At 36.8% G+C, this 19867-nt stretch overlaps 1 protein-coding gene across 1 annotated transcript in view; it reads right to left on the bottom strand.

Moving 5' to 3' along the window:
* LOC106786062 (nucleolysin TIAR) overlaps positions 1 to 12284 on the bottom strand; it is a 234241-nt gene extending 221957 nt beyond the window's left edge. Inside the window, exon 1 of the mRNA XM_014747065.1 lies at positions 12228 to 12284. Within this exon, the coding sequence (XP_014602551.1) occupies positions 12228 to 12282 (55 nt within the window). The 5' untranslated portion in view covers positions 12283 to 12284. The remainder of the gene's footprint in view (positions 1 to 12227) is intronic.
* Positions 12285 to 19867: the final 7583 nt, after the last annotated feature.

Here is a 19867-nt window from a genome sequence, read left to right as displayed (position 1 = left end):
TCTCTTTCTCTCTCGTTCTTTTTCTTTCGTTGTCCCTCTTTCTCTTTCTTTTACCCCAGCGCATGAATACCTACTCTCTCTTTCTCTCTTGTTCTTTCAATTCGATATACATCATTCTTCATAGGTATTCATACATAAAGTCTTCGAGACAGATCTGCCCTCATATTGATTACTTTTCAATATCCAATAAGAATATTTCTTTTTCTACTAACAACAACTATTCTCTTATTCATTTCATTATATTATAGATATTATTAATCTAAACACACTGTGAAAATACTAACAAATTATATTCAAAAGTCAACCCATCACATTTATTTGATAATATTATAAATATTACTATCTTAAGAGAGAACCATTTTTATTTTTAAAAAAAGTCTAAAAAATTATACTCAAGTGAACTTTTACGGAAAAATCATTTTCAAGGGTTGACACTTCGACGGGTAAACTTCTCATAAAACATGTGTTACACGTCTACTATGCTCGTTGACCGGCAAGGAAAGAAGTCGAAGAAGAAGGCGTTAGAAAAAAGGAACATACTCGAGAGCACTCTTCACGGTATAATCTTTACGGCTCCCATAAACTCGCTTTTTCATATCGTTCTTGGGCTCTTTACTAGAGAGGAGACGCCATCATCCCTTCTGGCGTGTTCCTATCTCTTTCTTTCTGTCTCCTTCTTCACACGGAACCCCTCTGCCACGTGTCAAGACGACAAAATAATTTTCTTTTCCGAGCTAGCAAGGATAACGCGTGTAAGTTAAAGAACGAAAGAGATAGATAGATAAATAGAGAGAGAGAGAAAGAGAGAAAGAGAAAGAGAGAAAGAGAGAGAAAGAGAGAGAGAGAGAGAGAGATAAAAGGCAAGAAAAAGAGAAAGAAAAAGGAAATTCTGCATTTTAAAATTACCTCCCTTGCTATCTGGACGTTTAGATATACACCGACGTGATTCATTCCTCCGTTCACCCTTTCCTACTACCTCGAACCCGTAAATTTACGTTCTCTTCCTCGTCGTCGTTCCTCGACGTTGACCTCCTGCGTTGAGCAGCCACGACACCTTCGCGTAAATTCTATCCTTCTTTCTTTCTTTCTTTCTTTCTTTTCAAGCTTCCCTACTATAATACTACTATCTCACCGTTGCTATCTCGCGTAAACGTCTTCGGGAATAAGTAAAGGAAAAAATAAAAAAAAAAGGAAGCATAGGATGAGAGAAGCATCTCCTCTCTTTCTCTTATTTTCTCATCCTTGATGCACAAGCCCAGAAAATCCGTTAATATCTTTCGAGAAATCGTTATTCGCTTCCGCTCAAACGGATGAAAGGTCGGTACTTACTTCTTTGGGTAATTAAATATGAAGCTCGGTTATGTTATATATCGCAAATATAAGCAAAAAAGAGAAAGAAAATGAGAATAAAGTGGAGCTTAGTTGTTAATATAATACTCTTCATCTTTTCTCTTACTGTTAGCGAGCTGAAAAGTTCTTACTTTCTCATTTTCTCCCGAGGCTACTCTCTCTCTTTCTCTCTCATTTCTTTCTTTTTTCTTTCTAACAAGAAAAACTGTTCATTTTCATTCGATAAACTCTTAACAAGAATATTTCATCCGAAAAGTGATCTGCGATAACGTTCAACGATAACGAATACTTATTTTAATATTTTCTCGTACGAATGGGGATTCGGAGGGAGAGCAGGGAGGGACTTGGAAAAATGTGAAAAATCTCGAAAGAGTCGAGCGAACGTTATACGAGCTGTTTTTCAAAAAAGCACTGTTCTTTCGACCGCGCTTGGTATGCACGGTCATGTGAAAACGATACGCGTATATACAGAAAGAGGGAGATAGCGAGAGACAGAGGGATAAAGAGAAAGAGAGCGAAAGAGAAAGAGAGAGAGAGAGAGAGAGAGAGAGAGAGAGAGAGAAAGAGAGAGACAGAAAGAGATAGGGATTTCATCACGGGATTCGAATTTGCGGTGCGTTTAACGAGTGCCGTAAAACGATAGAATGCTAAATCGTCGGGCATGTCGGACATGTATTCCGAGTTCGCCGTTGTCGGACAAAAAGAGAGAGAGAGAGAGAGAAAGACAGACAGACAGAATGAGAAATATAAGAGAGAGAGAGAGAGAGAGAGAGAGAGAGGGAGAAGAGGAAAGCTTTCAAGGGGTAGAATTGTCGAGGGTGCGTTGTTGCATAAAGGGGTGTTGCATTCGGCGAAAGAGGGGTCAGCTTATTCGCGACACCTGAGTTATCACACACCAGGGATCGTAGTGATTCTCTTGGCCTTGTGGATATTCCGCATTTACGTTTTGCGTTTACGCCTCTCGTACATTGTTCGTTCGAGGTCTCTCGAAAAAGGGACAACCCCTGATCCTATATATCCTACGGGAACTCTTAGCGTATCACGATGCTACGTCCATTTCCTGTGTACATCTCCATTTTTTTTTCTCTCTCTTTCTCTCTCTCTCTTTCTCTCTCGACAGTTTCTCTTTTGAGAAATAACGGAAGAGAGACGGAAGAGCGTGATGGGGATGTAAATAAACGCTTACGCCAGTCATTCTTTTTTAAAACGACATCGAAGGGAATAAAAAAGCTAATCTCGCTCTTACGATTCATACGATTGTTTATCGATTATTTTTAATCCTTCGAATAAAGTTATAGCGATCGGTGTTAGTTTTTTTTTTTTTTTTTTTTTTTTTTTTTTATGTCGATATCGAATTATTTCAAGTCAAGTTAAAATATTAAGCTACAAAATATCTACGTGTAGAAATATAAATGAAATTCGTTAAAATATATATACGATATAATTATCGAAATAAATGAGTTGAAATTCACGATAGCCAGATACGTTATCTTCCTCAAAGTAATCTGGAAAAAATGTCAATTCGAATTTCGAGTTTTCGATCGACACTGGATGGCGCGTTATAGAACTTCTCGCGTAAATGTTATTTGGAACGCGCGTTTGCGAACAATCCGTCACACCTGTACACCCACTCACTCTCACCCCCTTCCATTCTCTCTCTCTCTCTCTCTCTCTCTCTCTCTCTCTCTCTCTCTCTCTCTCTCTCTCTCTCTCTCTTTCTCTCTCTTTTCATTGAACGTGTGCGTCGAAATCTTCGCTTCGTAGGCGCGCGTATACGGCGGGTTGCATTAACTTGATTAAAGCTCGTATCGTTCCATCAACCGAATACGCCGATGGGCGCACGTGAAAATAATCCTTAAAACTACTACGTAGCGCTCGGAAATAATGAATTTTACTCGTCCAGATTTCCTTTGTAACGTTGTGCACACGGCATACTATTGTACGTATTGTTCGTGACTGAAAATTGCACAAGTGTCTGATTGTTTTCCAGGATAAAGGTAAGCGAGTCCCGGGTTCGAACGTAATCATGCCTTATGTTTTTTTAATATCTTGCACTGTTACCACCACCACCACCATCACCATCACCACAATAACCATCAATACCAACACAATCATCGTCAGCATTCCCAAAAAGCTCACAGAATAACATCTACGCATTTACCATTCTCAGCTATCCCATTCGTATATATATAGTATATATTATATATGCATATAGGTTGAATTGCACGCTAGATGTGAGTAAAATGTAAAAATATGCTTCTTTTTTCTCTACATAAATCGCGTATAATCCTTAGTACTATTCTCGAACATTCCCCACCTTCTTTGCATTTTCTCTCTCTCTCTTTCTCTGACTCTTCTTTTTCTACCTCTTTCTATTATTCTTTTGTCCTATGATCCATGAATGTTAATACTTTTTAGAAAGACAGAAATTACATTTAAAAAATCACAAAAAATGAATTTTTAATATTATTTAATGCGCGTCGAGTAGATGACAATTCACATTTCTTTTCTCTCGTTTGTTTCATTTTATCCTCGAAATTTCTAAATAATCCCATATATCATGAGACGAAGAAATAATATGAAAAGTTTCATATATATATAATATATACATATTTAATAATAATTTTAAATAGATATTATATACTTTCACAAAACTCAAACGTACAGAAGTAGAAAAGTCAAAGCGAGAAATTTCAACTATTTCAACTACAATGATCTGTATATGTACGTATATTCGCAGCGAATGAGAAGTGACCGCCCGCCTTTGAATAGTTTCTGTTACCAATTAGTAACTGTCGGTCATAGAAACGTGTATAATAGATATGCCAAACATATTCAAATATGAGTGCAATAATCGCGTGAAACGAGATTCGACAGATCTACAGTAGAATCCTATGCTTTCTGATGTTAATATAAAATAGGATTTATTGTAACTATACCTATGATTAAAAACGGATGCATCAAAAAAACTTTCTACGTATATTGCTTGATCAAAGAATCATCATTTTATATTTGATTAATAAACTCTGATAAAAAATATATAAATATTTACGAAGACAAAAGTCTCAATTATCTTTGTATATTTCTTAAAAAACAAGAGAAGTGCACAAAGAAAGAAAGAAAGGAAGGAAGGAAGGAAGAAAGAAAATACTTAGAAAATGTCTGGTAAATTCTGTTATGTAACGTTCTTTTGTTACTTCGCTTGATAATAAAAGAACGCGAATTAACGATGTTAATTAAGTGAATGCTTAAAAGAGATCGTTCAGTAAATTATGAAAAACGAAAAAATGCAAAAGAAAAATTCTTTGATGTACTACACGTGAGAAAGTTACGAAGAAGAAAATGGTGATGCAGGAAGAAAGTACTGCGTATCTTTCGTAATTTATCCAGGTCTTTATCAATCGAGAAAACTTCAATGACAGAAGCGTATCGTAGCAAAGAAAAATAGAAATGGGGAAGAGAAAGAGAGAGAGAGATAAGGATATGTTGGGCCAGTTATCCGAGTTCGTTCATGAAGAACGAATTCGAACTTTCTTCGAGTCAAACAAAAGGAATCTACATTGGTATTTTACGCTCGCCTAATTCTTTTACAGTTTTATTTCCTATAATCGTTGATTCGATACTAGAATAAGTTCCAAAAGTATATACTTTGCTTAACGTTTTATATCTTGTTTTATTTTCGATTAATTTTATTTGTAATATTGGAATCGGAAAGGAAAAGTTTCTTTGTACTTTAATGCAAAAGTAAAATAAATTTTATGTCATATTTGCAACGAAATTAATTCAATCAAATATGTGTCGTTTTGTTTGATAACATTTTGCCATTTTTGAGATAAAACCATAATATAGAACTTGATTTCATCGACTTTTTCAGTGATACGTCAACCAGAACGTGGTGCATCTTTGACATCAAAATTTCCCAATTGGAAAAGCTTGAATCAGCTTTGCGCCATATGTACCGATACTATATCATGTCTATAAACATCACGAATTTTATTAGTAGTATGAATCGTATTCTTCCCTTTTTTGTAATCAAATTTCAAAACGTGTATCCACAATATCATTTTTTATTTTCCTTATTTTCAAAACCGCAATAACTTTTGATCGAATAAACAAAATATATCATATAACTTTTGCATTTAATTATTCTATAATATGTAATAATCACATTTCAAACTAGCGCATATATAATATTATCAGATCAAATGAATATTATAAAAAAAAATATATACAATTATTAAAAGCCATTTATCTATTTAAATTACGAACACAAACTATTACCCCGAACCGAATATATATTCAATTTTCGTATTATAATATTATTCTTTCTCTGATGTCAGTTTTCACGTTTGTGGTTTCTCTAAATATAAAACGAGGAGAAATAGGGGGATGGAAGGTCTCAAGAGGGAATGAGTTAATCGTCTCGACGATGTATAGAGTGGACGAACGACAAGTCCCATAATCCGAGATGTACATACATATATGTAGCTCTTAGTGTTCTGTTCTTCTAAATGTCGGCCGTTCCATATGATGCCGACACTCGATCTCTCGAACGTTGTAACGCTGGGCAACCGTGGTTCACCAATGACGATGGCCTAGCCACAAATGCTATCGGTGGAAGGCCTTCGACGGCAACTGGACGAAACGTGATGCTCTCGAGCAACAACGAACGAGAAAGCGAACGAGAGTACAAAATAGCGAGAGAGACACAGAGAGAGAGAGAGAGAGACAGAGAAAGAGAGAGAGAGAGAGAGGTCCCTGGTCTCTAAAATGAGGTTTGCTGTGCATAGGCGCGCAGGGTGGGACTACCAACGGGTTTTGGTACAACGTTGAGGACACAAAGAGAATACGCGATGCACTTGTCTACCACGCCAAATCCCATTCTCTCTCGGTCCGTCGATCCTGCTCCGTGTTCTCGGTTAAACGCGACGTTCACTCGCGGATCCCTGGCTAACACCACTTCCGACACTTGTGATCTCGTACCCCCCCCCCAATTCCAATCCCCCGCCTCCACCAACCCCATCCACTCTTCTTCTCTACCACCCCCCCCGGTTCTATCTCGTTTTTCATTTGTTCCTTCGTCACCTCTACGGTCAGTAAATTATATTAGAATTTTCATGTATAATTAAGACCCTTTTTCACTGATATTTTTGTTCAAAACTGTCGACGTTCTACTTGCGAATGTGATAAAAAACATTACAAAAATGAACATACATTCAGTCCATTGTCTATCCATGCGTATGTTTTAACAAGGATTTCTATTGTATTGTTTTCTCTCTCGTTCTGTCCCTTTTATTTATTTCTCTTATCCATTTGTCTTTTTTCTTTCGTCTTTTTTCTGACCGCTCGCTTGGATCGAACGTTCGATAAAATAGATTGGGTAAAAAACTAGCGTCGAGGTTGAAAAAGGGCAGGCTTGCTTGCTTTTTCAAAAAATATTTATTCGACCGTGTAAAAATTCAACTTCCTTCTGCTTTTCGGTTTCCTTTGAATCGTTATCGCTACTGTTGCTTTACTGTTGTCAAAAAATACATCGCTGCAACCTTTTTCTTAGGACACTTAAAGTTGAAAACGATTTATACGATGTTCTCACAATAGTTTTTTTTCATGACAATTTCGTAAAATTCTAATTGTAATTGTATATTTTGATATGAATTATTTTTAACATCAACGTTAAACTCTTTGCAAATATTCTATTTATAGAGCGGACTCGCTTTAATATTCGGACAACATTGTTTAACAAATATGATGGCCATGTACATTTATTTATAATTGAGTTAAATAATTTGTGTGGTTCTTTTATCAAATAGTATACTTTTTCTAGTTGTCAAAAATATAAGTTTTATTATATATATATATATATCTGTTTTATTCCTATTTATCCTATTCATAGACAGAAATATAAATTTAAAAAACCCCATGAATAAATAAGTAACAATTTAAAATACACGAAACGCATAGAAATTTTAGCGTAATTGAGCTTTATCGCAATCTCTTTCAAAGATTATCACCGACTAGATGATGAAATTTGTAACACCGAATATCCAAAGGATTTGAAAGAGATAGGGAAAGACAAAGAGAGTGAAAGAGAAGGAGAAAGAGAGAGGCAGGGTTACGTACGACAAGTTGTATTTCGTTAATAACGATAACGGCCATAGTAATTCATATAAACAGCAAAGGCGTGCGGCTTATAGATTAACGGTAAACGCTTTGCTAGGGATAAACGGAATGCGCGAGTGGGACTTCCGGTGTAACCCCTTTGTACCAAAAAGCCCCATAAATACTCGAGCGATTATCTCCCGACGCGATTCATAATGCAGGAAAAACGACGCACGATTACACAGTCAGCTAGCGAATACCCAATCCGACTATCTACAATACTTCTCTTTCTTTCTCTCAACAAAATGATCTTTCTTTTCTATATTTCTCGTTCCCACTCATGCGATATTTCAGTCTCTCTTTAACCTAATTTTTTCTTATTCTACAGTTTTGCCGTAGCTTTATCTCTATTGATGATTGTGTAAATGAATTCAATCGTGAAAGAGATAATTCGTTGGGAAGTAAACGAATTTATTTAATTCAACAATCAATGAAATATCGATTATTATCGTTTACAATTATCCGCGACTATTTGAAATGGAAAAGTGTATAAAAGAATTTTTTTCTGATTTGAGAATACTGGATTGCAATTATGAAAGAGTAATATTATATATTATCTATAATTATCATAACAAGAGAGAAAGGGAGATAAATAAAGATAGAGAGAGAGAGAGAAAGAGATACAATCATTTAGTTTTGTTTTCTAAAAGTAAGCTTAAACTCAATAGAAGTTTAAAAGTGATTCAAATTATCACGGGAAATACCGAATATCTCTTGCATTTGGTGAGAGCCAGTTTTCTATTGCATCAAATGCACGACCGTATAATGTATGGCTTAATTATTAATTACTAATTTTCATTTCGATAACATTTAATCGACATACCGTAAAATTAGTTTGTAAATGTTGTATATTTTCAACAAGAAATCACGAGAGTGTGTGATAACGAATTCTAAAACATACGTATCTTTCGTGCTTGTTAATACGAAGATTGGATGTAAAAACATTATCTCAAAAGTTAGGTTAAATTATAAAGCTTTGCAACAAATGTTATTGTAAAGTAATAATCAACCTGGTATAAATTCTAGTTACACTAGTTTCCCATTTCTGTATTTGACACATGAAACATTCGATATCTAGAGACATGAATTAGAGCAAATTGTATGCTACTTTGATCCGTGATACAGTTGCAGGACATACACGTCAATCGATAGCTTCTCGTATAATCGGTCTCGTCCTGAGAAATTTACATCCATGATCGAATAGTTACGAATCCTCTGTAGTTCCATTGTGTGAATCCAATTAAATTAGTTATTATAATCTGTTATCAAATCTAATTAATCGAATGAAAGATCTCTCAAAGATCAAAAATATATATTTATGATAGAATTAATAAACGACAAATAATATCGGATCTCGTTTAAAAAAAAAACGTTTTTGTTAGTGGAAATCAGATAATTTAATTCTCTAACAAATTTCGGTTAAAAGATAGATATCTGACTATAAGAGCTCACAGCACATATGCGTCAGTTTAAAACACGAATTTATAATCTCCACTTTCCTCGAGACAGCCGTTAACAAACCACAATCCGTGGCATCCTCGTTGTCGACCCAGGTACTAACTTTGCTAAAAAGAAAGAAAAGAAAAATAGGAAAGGGAAAGAAGAAAAATAACGAGAGGGGTTAACAAAATGCGATGGAAGGTGGGGAGGGGAGGGAAAAGAAGAAAAACGGAAAGAAAAAAAAGAGTGAGAGAGAGAGAGAGAGAGAAAGAGAAAGAGAGACTGAGAGAGAAAGATGGTAAAAGTTGGAAATAGAGACAATGGCAAGCGGCACACTGTCGCTTTTGGTCAACGTATCCTGGCGTTAAATTCCCTGGTCTATGCATCGTGATGCTCTTTCTCTTCCTCTTTCATAAAGTAACTAACAACTCCGCGACTTGCAACTCGTCCGGAACTAGAACAATTTCATACTACGCTGTCCTGTGAGGATTCGTTAAAGAGAGAGGGATTTCCCCTTTTGCGATATCCCTGGAATTCTCCAAAGTCGATTATTTGTGAAATAGAGAACAAAGAAATCTGTTCTACAATATATTACGTATCTATATATACATGCATACACATATTTAAATACACTTATTTCGTTATTAACATTAACGAAATATACCGCGATATCGAAATAATATAAGCGCATTAAATAATCATACTGATATTGTTTCAAATTTTAAACCTGCGGTATTTTATATAAACGCAACATTATTCTTATAAATACATGTATGATCTATAAGTAGAATAATTAATAATATATAATATTTAATACGGTAGAACAAAACCGTGGGACTCATTTGAATGGTTCCTAGTTTCACTTTCATCGTTAGTCGAGTAAATTCCGAAACATATAAACAGATATATAGATAGATACGTAGTAGATAGATACATTCATACATGCATGCACGCATTTTCCACGTAGACGATTGCGGAAACGCAGCTTTGCAGTTGTAGGATGCGCGCAGGTGCACCAATGTCGGAGTTTACTAGCAGTATCTCGCGGAAAAGTAAAACATACCGTCGTTCTAGTTGCGGCCACTGCACACCGATACACTTTGTATCCTTTCTCTCTTCGTCTCTTTCTCTTTCTCTCATGTTCATCGCAAGGATGGAAGGGTGGAAGGCTGGTCGAACGGTGGAAAAAGAAGTACCCGCCTTCTCTAGAGGAGGAAGAGTGGATGACGATGGTGGTGCTCGTGTGGAGCGTAGTTCCTGGCCATATTTACCGAGAGAATAGGGAAAGGAGGGGGAATGGGGAGGGGGAAATACGGTTTTAGTTTTGCATTTGTCGGAAGAGGAGGTACACCGTAGGTCGAAGCGGTCGAAGAAGCGGAACTGGAAGGTGGAGGAGAATGGAAAGAGTGCAGAGAGAGAGAGAGAGATATATATATATAGATATAGAAAGAGAGATAAAGGTTGTAGTATGTTGGATGGAAGACCAACTTGCTAGAAAAGAGTGTATGTATGTGTATGAGAGAGAGAGAGAGAGAGAGAGAAAGAGAAGGGATGGGCGTAAGAGAAACGTCGGGATCGGGTCCCATGTGCCTGTCACGGTTTTACAAGTCCATAAAAAGAGGAATTTCAGACTGAGTTAAATATTGCCACCAGCTCTCACTGAATTTCAAATACGCATACGCATTCGATCCCCAACATATACATATTACGTATACATGTTCGTACACACTCGTTACGTATATCCTGTATATGTATGTTACCTTGTACGATATGTATATACGTATATTGTAGGAAATCTCGAGGACTACGTGTATTTTTTTACGCGTATCTGGAGAAGAAAGAAAAAATAGAAAGGATCGGATCCGATACTTTACATTTATGCTATCCTCGCGTCTTTTCGACTCACGAAAAGAATACCTACTTACTGTCTTCTACTCGTGGTGTCTTTGTCTAGCGATTCGAAGTAGGGTGTTATATTGAATTTACGGGGATGTGATGACATAAACAGGATTCTTGGCTTGCACGTGCCATTTATGGACGGCTTTTGACACTTGTTGGTACATAAGTACTCGTATATATGTGTGAATAAAGATCCTTTCTTCAATTCTTCTCTCGTGTAAGAGTTAAAAAGGATCATCTCTGTATTAAGTAAAAATAATTTAAATTGAAATAGATCGGATCACAAATATTTTGTTGTTGTTGTTGCTTTTTCTTACAAAAACTAGAACTTACGAAATTACTCGAAAGAAGTTATGTTTCTGGTAAGTAAAAAATAAACTTGCAAAGTGACGCACGCTTAATACTTAACCAACGTTGCATTCGCTCCAACCCTTGTATGTAGACATTATTATAGAAACGCACGAGGCTGTTATTCCAAGTTTTACATCGTAGCTTGTAAAATACATAGGAACGTGTATACTCTGGCGATTTTCGAAACGATAAAACAGTATCCTAAAGCGCTTGAACTTTACGAACTCGCGAATATTCTAAAGTGAAATTTTTCGAATAGATTTACAAGAGATTCATCTTATTTTAAAGTTTTTGTGAATCCTCTCGTATATATTTTGGAAATAAAATAATCAAGGGAATTATTATGGCAAAACAGTAATTTTGTAACTTAATTGAAGAAGAATCTTATTATTTTTGATTGAGTTTTCTTCGTAATACGTAGGTTAGTTTTCTCTTTAATTAAAGCTAATGGATTATCCATTCGTCAAAAGAACGACGCGTCGAATAACCTTCAGTTAAAATGCAAATTGCATTCCAAGATTGACTGCAGTTATATTGGCAAAGGTTGTAACATTTTTAGCTATGTATGAGTGCAGTAATCAATGTATATGTCAACGGTCGACCGTAATGGAAGTAAATTACGACGCATGACAAAAATTTGACGAGAAATGAAAAAAAAAGTATACTGTTTTTAAATCATTGCGATTACCTGCACGCAGAGCTAATGTATTTAATATAATTGTGTTAAACGCGAATTCGGAAACAAACGCAATAAATGCATTTTTAACGAATATCGAAATGACGAAACGCTTTAATTATGCAAATAAAAAAAGAAATAATATAATAATCATCACATGAATATATTTTAAAAATTTCAAAAAAACTTTTCCTTTTATTCCAGATATTTGTATATGAATATATAAAAAGAAACAAATTAAGGTAGCATAGTTTTTACCTACGCCTTACATTTAAACGAAAGAGACTAAATGAGTACGAAATAAAAGTAGAGAAATATTGAAAAGGAGAATCTTAAAATAAAATGTACTCACTACTGGTGTCCTGCTTCGGTTGGTTGCCCGGCGATGTCGCCCAGTTAACTTTCATTTCCTGCAACATTCGTAAAGAGAAAAAATTCTGTAGTCTAACGTGTTTTACAAATTAAAAATAAAAAAAAGAAAAGAAAGTTTACAAATCCGCAATATGTGAAATCAGATGAAAGAATGAATTGAAATAAAAATGGAAGTTCTTTAAAGAGGAAATATATTTTCCTCACGATTTTCTAAATATATCGATTCTCTCGTCCCATCTACTACAATATCAAGAGTATAACTCATATTTATTCAGACTTCTCTCAGACGTGAAAGTGTTTCTGTCCAGTAGTGATACTGCTACTGTCAAGGAGGCTCATACTTTTAAATTCGAACGTGGATTCGCGCCAACACGGAAGTGCTTCCTCCCCCGCACTGTCCCTACAGAGGATAGCAGTCGGCGTCGGCCACCGGAAATGGGACGTGTCGGCTATCGTCGGGTCTTAACAGTCGCCGTAAAACGGATTCTTTATATGCGACGCTCTATATACACAATTTCTCCTTTTGCAGTCCAAGATATTTCGATAGATAGTAAAAGTCATTTTTGCTGGAATCGTAAGCACTCCAGAAGAGAAGGGGAAGGAAGGAAAATGAGACAGAAAGAAAGAAAAAGAAAGAGAGAAAGAGAGAGAGAGGAGATGGTGATACTAAAATGCAAGGATCTAAGGGAACGAAAGAACTTTTCGCTTTTATCGTCACGACCGAGCGTGAAAAGCGAACGATTAATTCGATAGTCTAACTTTCTATTATACGAGCGACATTCATTTTCCGGATTTACATTTGGCTATGGAATTACTCGATCGCTCGACGACGTAGAACGTTTTCGCACTTGCCGAAAATTCTATTCTTTGATCTTCGATTCGCATATCATTTCATAAAATAAGACGAGGAGAATAATCGTGTATAAATGATGGTAATTGGTCGGATGATAACGACGATATCGAGAGCATTGTATAATGTCACATAATGGATATGTAATTGCTACGAATGTAGAATATCTTCCGGGCTATTAGAGCTCATTTGAATAATTCAGATAACGCACGCATTAACAATAACAATAGTTTACGTTGGGGGAGAGGAGGGGGCTTCGAGTTAGGTGGACCAATGGTTGCAAATAAAAATTGTGACATTGTTTTCGAATGATGAAATGCGAAATTCAAAATTGCTTACCGTTCTGCCTATAACGTGTAGTAAGTATTATATAAAGGAAGGAAACACGTTGGGATAGAATTAAAGAGACAAACAAAGAGGAGAAAGGGGAAAAGGTTTTAAAAGGAAGAGGAAGAAGAAGAAGAGATAAAAAAGAGATAATGGAAAAATGGCGGGAACAGCATAAACGACATTCTATTTGTATCAGTGCGAGCTTAATTCGGTACACGATACACCGTGGCAGTGCTGATATTGAATCGTTACTTTTCATTTCCCTTGGACGTTGCCACGGACCTCGTCGACGTTGCTATTTCCTCGCTACGTTCGGCCATATACTGAATACGATATCTATCCGTTTCGGTCTGTTTCCAAATTTCGGTTTCTAATTAACACCGTTTCGCAAGAACTCCGATGTCCATCGAGAGACCACGAGATACGCAAAATACTCTCCGGTCCTCGTACGTTCAAATCCTAAAGTTAAAAGTAATAGAATATGAACAGCGGTCGAGACCAAATTAGGAATTAAAATTAAAATCGATTCGTTGATGGTTTCTAAATTTAGCCAATTTCGTAAGGATTCTGGTGGCCAACGTAGATTCCTAGAATATTTGAAATTTCTGTCGATAGTGGTCAATTAAGAAAATAAATTCGATAGTAACGAAGAGAACGTAACCTAGCTGGATAACTAAGCTATTTGTATACGAAATATCCTCAAATACACACAAGCGGATGAAGATTAAACGAAACGTATGTTAAACAATGATGCTAACTTTAAGATATATTGGTTTACAAGCAAGTCGCATACAATTAGAGGACGTACGAACATAATTGCGTGTCCGCTTGTTAGATGTCAGAGAAATCAACTAATAGAAATAGAGTAACTTACAGTATATTAATTTTAAGATAAACGTTTTAAGAAGATTAATCAGAGAATTTGTTATTTCTGTGTGATTTTAGCATTTTATAACTCATATTAGACGTCTTTAATCAGTGATTTGAATATCGGGGTATAATCACATTGAATTATTTAAATTTCACCGACGATCTCTCGTTCGTTACTAGTTATAATCGACATTTATAATCCGCTTCGAGTTCGCGCCGATCCGATTTCGAACGAGAGCTACTTAAATTACGTCTCGGGGCGTAAAGCCAAACGCACTTTTCACGAATTTCGCGAATGCAATCGCATAGTATTCGTGGGGCACGATGGTAACCACTCACGATGGTTGGCTCTCGTTTTCCACTACCACACTCACTCCCTCCCAAAATCGATACGTTCGATGATAATTGAACCGAATTATGGCGAAACGCGCAAGTGGTGGCAAAATAGTCTGCCAACGAGAAGTGGAGCTCGATAAAGCGTTTATGCCGAGGCTTTGTTCGATTATTGACGCACCGCGGATCATAAAATGCTGTAGAATGGTCATTGAAATACATCGATGGAATGCCACAATTAAACGATTGCACTAAAAATCGACGAAATTTTACCCGCATATTACACGCAATCGAACTTATCGCACCGTCACTATAAACGTATAGTGTCATTCGTGAATAACACGTCAAATCATATAACATTAGGGTATGTAAAAGAAAAAAAATTGAAAAAGAAAAAAAAAAAGAAAGAAAAACGAACGAACGAACGAACGAACGAACGAACGAACGAATGTATTACAAACAATGAAAATCATTTTCCAAAATCATTTAATTCCACTGAGAAGGATTACACGTTCCCATGCGATACCCACCGACAAAACAGCGAGTACGAAATTTTAACGGTAAACGATTTGTCTCGTACAAGGTGTTTCCTCTAACGCGTTTCCATTTAATCTTCCTTGCGAAAGTTAAAAAGTGGAGTTAAACAAATTTAACGAATAGTTGTGTATACCAGAGTGAAAAAGAGAGAAAGGAGAGAGAAAGAAAAAGAACTATAGATAAATTTTTTTTCCCTCTTCCTCCCCTCCCCCCACCCCGTTATATTTGTGTACAAAATCACTCGGGTCAGAGGTGGATATACATATAAAGAGAGAGAAAAAGAAGAAGCTAGGTGGAAAGTGTGCAGAAAAAAAATAGTAGTTTCTTTAGCGGGATAGTAGTAACGTTAAAGGCTGGGAAGAAAAGCACGGTGAAGAAAGGATAAGGAATACGGAGCGAGGAATAAGTAAGTAAGCGAGTGACTACGTAAGTAAGTAAGTAAGTAAGTAAGAGAAGCAAGTAAGTCTGGTAAGTAAGTAAGTTAGGAGAGAAAGTGGAAGGAACGAGAGGGTGGGAGGGATGTAGCATAGTAGTGGCCAAGAGGTGGTAACGCTCGCGGAGAACACGCGCGGGGTGTACGCGCGGAGGTAACGACGGGCCCGCAGTGTGTCTGCAGCAATTTGCAACTTTTAATAGTTAGCCCGGGGTTTGCACGCCGAGGTCGTCCGCCGTTGCCCAGAGCCCGTTGTTTTATAGTTTATACAACGGAGACGAGAGGGTGCAAAAGCAACTTTATATGTCGTAGTTTTCAACGGTTAATGCACACGCGCCTTATGCCCCTCGAATCCAAGCTACCGCGCTATATTTATATATTAAAGAGTTAAGTTTCCGGAAGCGCCTTCCCGCGGTATTATTCTATGCGTATTTTCAAACTTTCATTTTAAATAACGCTCCTGTACCCGCCGTACTATGGGAACACGTTATAATACAGCCACACGATTTATTTACGACTATTTCAAACGGGATATTCCAAGCACCGAGAGATATCTTCTGATCGCTAACGCGATTTTATCCCAAAGCCCTATCCTTAATGGCCGACTATGCTGTTGCTTCGTGCTTTGGATATGGATATCTATCTCTTTCCCTCCCTTTCCCTCTATTCTCCTTCTTCCTCCCTCCTTTACCATACAACGAACCTCCACACCTAACATTTGCAGTCGTTGCAAACGCTTTCGTTATGACGTACGAGAAGTCTTTTTGATAGCCACCAACGAAATTATATTTTCTGCTTTATATACAAGCCACCGAGCTTTACGAGCGAAGCATCGTTTCTCAAGGTATCTCACGAGCTAGTTCGATATTTTCTCTATACCTATCGAGTCCCGCACAAAACTGCCACGTCTCCTTCTCCCTTGGCTCGTCAGCTTTTGGATAGGTACTATCTCAAACGAGAAAATCGAACGTATTCCAGCTTATGTTGTCTTTCCCAGAGAATAACGAAACTCAAGAACGATATAAGTGTAACGTCGATTCCTTCGAGAAAGCCTACAGCATACTTTCTTGTCTTCCAACGAAATGGTTTCTTACTCGTTCGATGCAGACGACACTATCGAGACTCCAATCCAAAACGATAGTTGGCCGATTACATATTGTAGTTGGCGAAGGGTGAGTTATCGCAAAGCTGGCGAACACAAATTGAGAAGAGAGAAATCGGCCAGAAATTGCAAGCTGCTGCACTTTTGACCTTAGCCGGGAAGTCGCCTTGCCTGAGATGATATTTATTGTCCTATTATCTTGATTGATGTTCTCTCTCTCTCTCTCTCTCTCTCTCTTTCTTTCTTTCTTTCTTTCTTTCTTTCTTTCTCGTTTTCTCTGTCTTTCTCCTCACTTTGGTCGGTTACCGACCAGTATCTTATATAAGTACGTTTAATGGCGCAAGGCCGTTTCGGACCACCACCAAGAGTAGACTAAAGGGGTGGTGTCGGTTCTACACCCCCGTCGTTGACTAACGTTACGATCGTGTAGAAGTCGCTGTCTGCTTCGGTCACTTCGTGTGTGCCATATCCTGCGTTCTCTTATATCTTCTTACTTTCTAACCACATGGCGCCATTAGTCCGTACCACTACACTTCCCGCCTTTCTCACCCCGACGCTATAATAACTCACGGAAATGCCATACTCGGTAATTTACGGGAACGCTTACTTTCTTTACTCACGTGAGCTCACCGAAGGCCTAACCCATATCGGGAAATTACGGAAGGACCGTTTTTACGTGTTTGTCTGGCTTTCGGATGCCTTACAAAATCCTTAATAATTCTTCCAAATGCTTCAAATGATTACTATTATTTCAATGTATTACACGATTTAAAATACATCTTTATATTATTATTATTATTACTATATATTTATATAAAATACACCTAATATTATTATATGTATGGACGATTACTAATCTTTCATATATCTAATTGAAAAACAATTGCGCATACAACTATTATCTGTTTTAACGAAACAATCGCATTTAAAACCGCATGAACGTACCTCACACGTAATACGACGACATGACTACGGTCCATCCGAAATGTAAATTCATGCTCGTTCTTTCTTTTACATTTGCGACAGAGTTAACCAACCCGTTCTCCTACAAAACTATAGACAGAAGTCTAGTTTTACCACTTTGAGTATTCCTAATTACATTTGCTATGCTAATACAGATGAAGTTCCTGCATCATCGACTGAGGGAAAGACGAATGGGAGAGAGAAAGAGAGAAAGAGAGAGAGAGAGAGAGAGAGAGAGAGAGCGAGAGAGAGTATATACACTGACGGTTCGGTATAATGAAACACAAATTGCGCTCTAATGCTTTTCGCCCTGAAGTCGTATGCACGACGAATTCGGTATTACATTTCGAAATGTAAAGACCATTAATCAACGCTAGTAACGAGATTTCCTTGTACGCCGTATTAAACCTTCGCAATGCATCAATGAACGACTTGACTGATCTCTCAAAGTAATCGATCGATACTTAAAAAAATTTTAGACAGTAACAATTCTAGTACTCGCCTAATGAAATCTCTGCTAGTGCCTATCGTAAAAATACATATAATGACAATCCCAATATAAGTATTATATATAAATCTTTCTTATGAGATTAAAAAGAGAATTATTATAACTTGAGGAACGATCACGCACGTTTATCCGGTCCGAAGATCAACAAAGAATTGACGTGTCGTTTAAGTGAAAATATTTTAAACCGAATGTCAAAAATCTACCATATAGAATATTTTCTAACTTTGTTTTTCTAAATACATATAGTCAGTGATTATTCTTAACAAACTTTTAACAAATTAGTCTAAATAATCTAACCAAGTATAAGTACATTGAATGTTAAGCTAACAAAGGAACAAAACATTTTAATGACCGCATCAAAGAAACTTAACTTAATATTCTTTTCGCATTTCTTGTCAAATAAAGTTCAAGAGATACTTCGGTATAACGAAACGGATTTTCAACTTTACACGTAAGAAGAGTTTCTGTCGMCCCTCCCTCTCTCTCTCTCTCTCTCTCTCTCTTTCTCTCTCTCTTTCTTATGGTTTCACTGTTTCTCTTGGTTCTTCTTCGATGGATGGTTAGAGGAAAGAGAAGTAGCATGCTACAGGACGCTGGTGTGTATTTGCGTGTGTGTCTATGTTAAGCATGATGCAAGTTGCTTCTCTTACATAGTGGAAGGAGAAATMCTCCGAGCCGTACCGCACTAACCTATGATATATGATTATACCGCATGCTCCCCGTTCGTATCTTATTATGTATCACCATACTAGCATATACGAGAAACCCATACTCCTTACTACCACTACCCCTCTATCTCACCCTCTTTTCGTGACTTGGTTCCTCCTAGTAGCATTCGGTTTGGCTCGCATTGCCCAAGATTATAGTACCACTCGTTTGTTTCCTCCCTCTCTTTCTCTCCCTCTCCCACTCACTATTTCTCTCTTTCTCTCTCTCACGTATATATGTACACATGCGGTTTATCAGGTTGCACTCGGAATGGATATTCAAGCCGACAATGAAAGCACTCACCGATCGTCCGACAAGTATAGAAAAGATCTGCGGATATTCAATTTCGATGGGACGAGCTTAAACAGTATAACTGTGAAAGAGAGATAGAGAAGGAAAGAGAGAGAAAAGGAATATAAAGAATTGAATAAATGTGATCACCCGTTTTACACCCATCTCGTTTTTCACTTATATCCTTCACATTTTTCTAAACCTCCTTTCTGAATATACTATTTTACAGATTTTTTCTTTCCTAACTGTTTTTGTTTAAGAAAAGAATATCTTTAGAAAAATATGCATATATAAGATTTTGAATTTTTCATTGATCTCATTAGCTCACGTCTAAAAAATGTATGAAAAGGGATTTCTAAAACACAATTAATTTAAAGTTCTAATGTTTGATTCTAATTTTTGTAAATTATACGTACTTCACTATATTTCAGAAAAGACTCTCTTCCGGTCTTTCACTTACTAAATCTTACTGCTTTCTATTCGTGTCTTACTAACTCACTAGCTCCTGTTACCTGCTGTTTCCAGCCCTTATATCTCACTTCTAGTCCAGGCAACAAAGGAGAACTTGGAAAATTTAGGGGCCTTGTTAAAATTTGATATAATGGTAATTCGACGACGCTGAATCGAATGGTGCTAATTTTTTTGCAATTGGATCAGGAGATCTTTGAGAAAAAAGGTAAAAAAGGGTAAAAAAG

Source organism: Polistes canadensis, unplaced genomic scaffold, assembly GCF_001313835.1.
Source record: "Polistes canadensis isolate GaletaPanama2010 unplaced genomic scaffold, ASM131383v1 scaffold_64, whole genome shotgun sequence".
In the NCBI taxonomy this organism is placed as follows: domain Eukaryota; kingdom Metazoa; phylum Arthropoda; class Insecta; order Hymenoptera; family Vespidae; genus Polistes; species Polistes canadensis.
The sequence above is the reverse complement of the archived record's forward strand: the minus strand, read 5'-3'. Positions and strand labels throughout refer to the sequence as shown.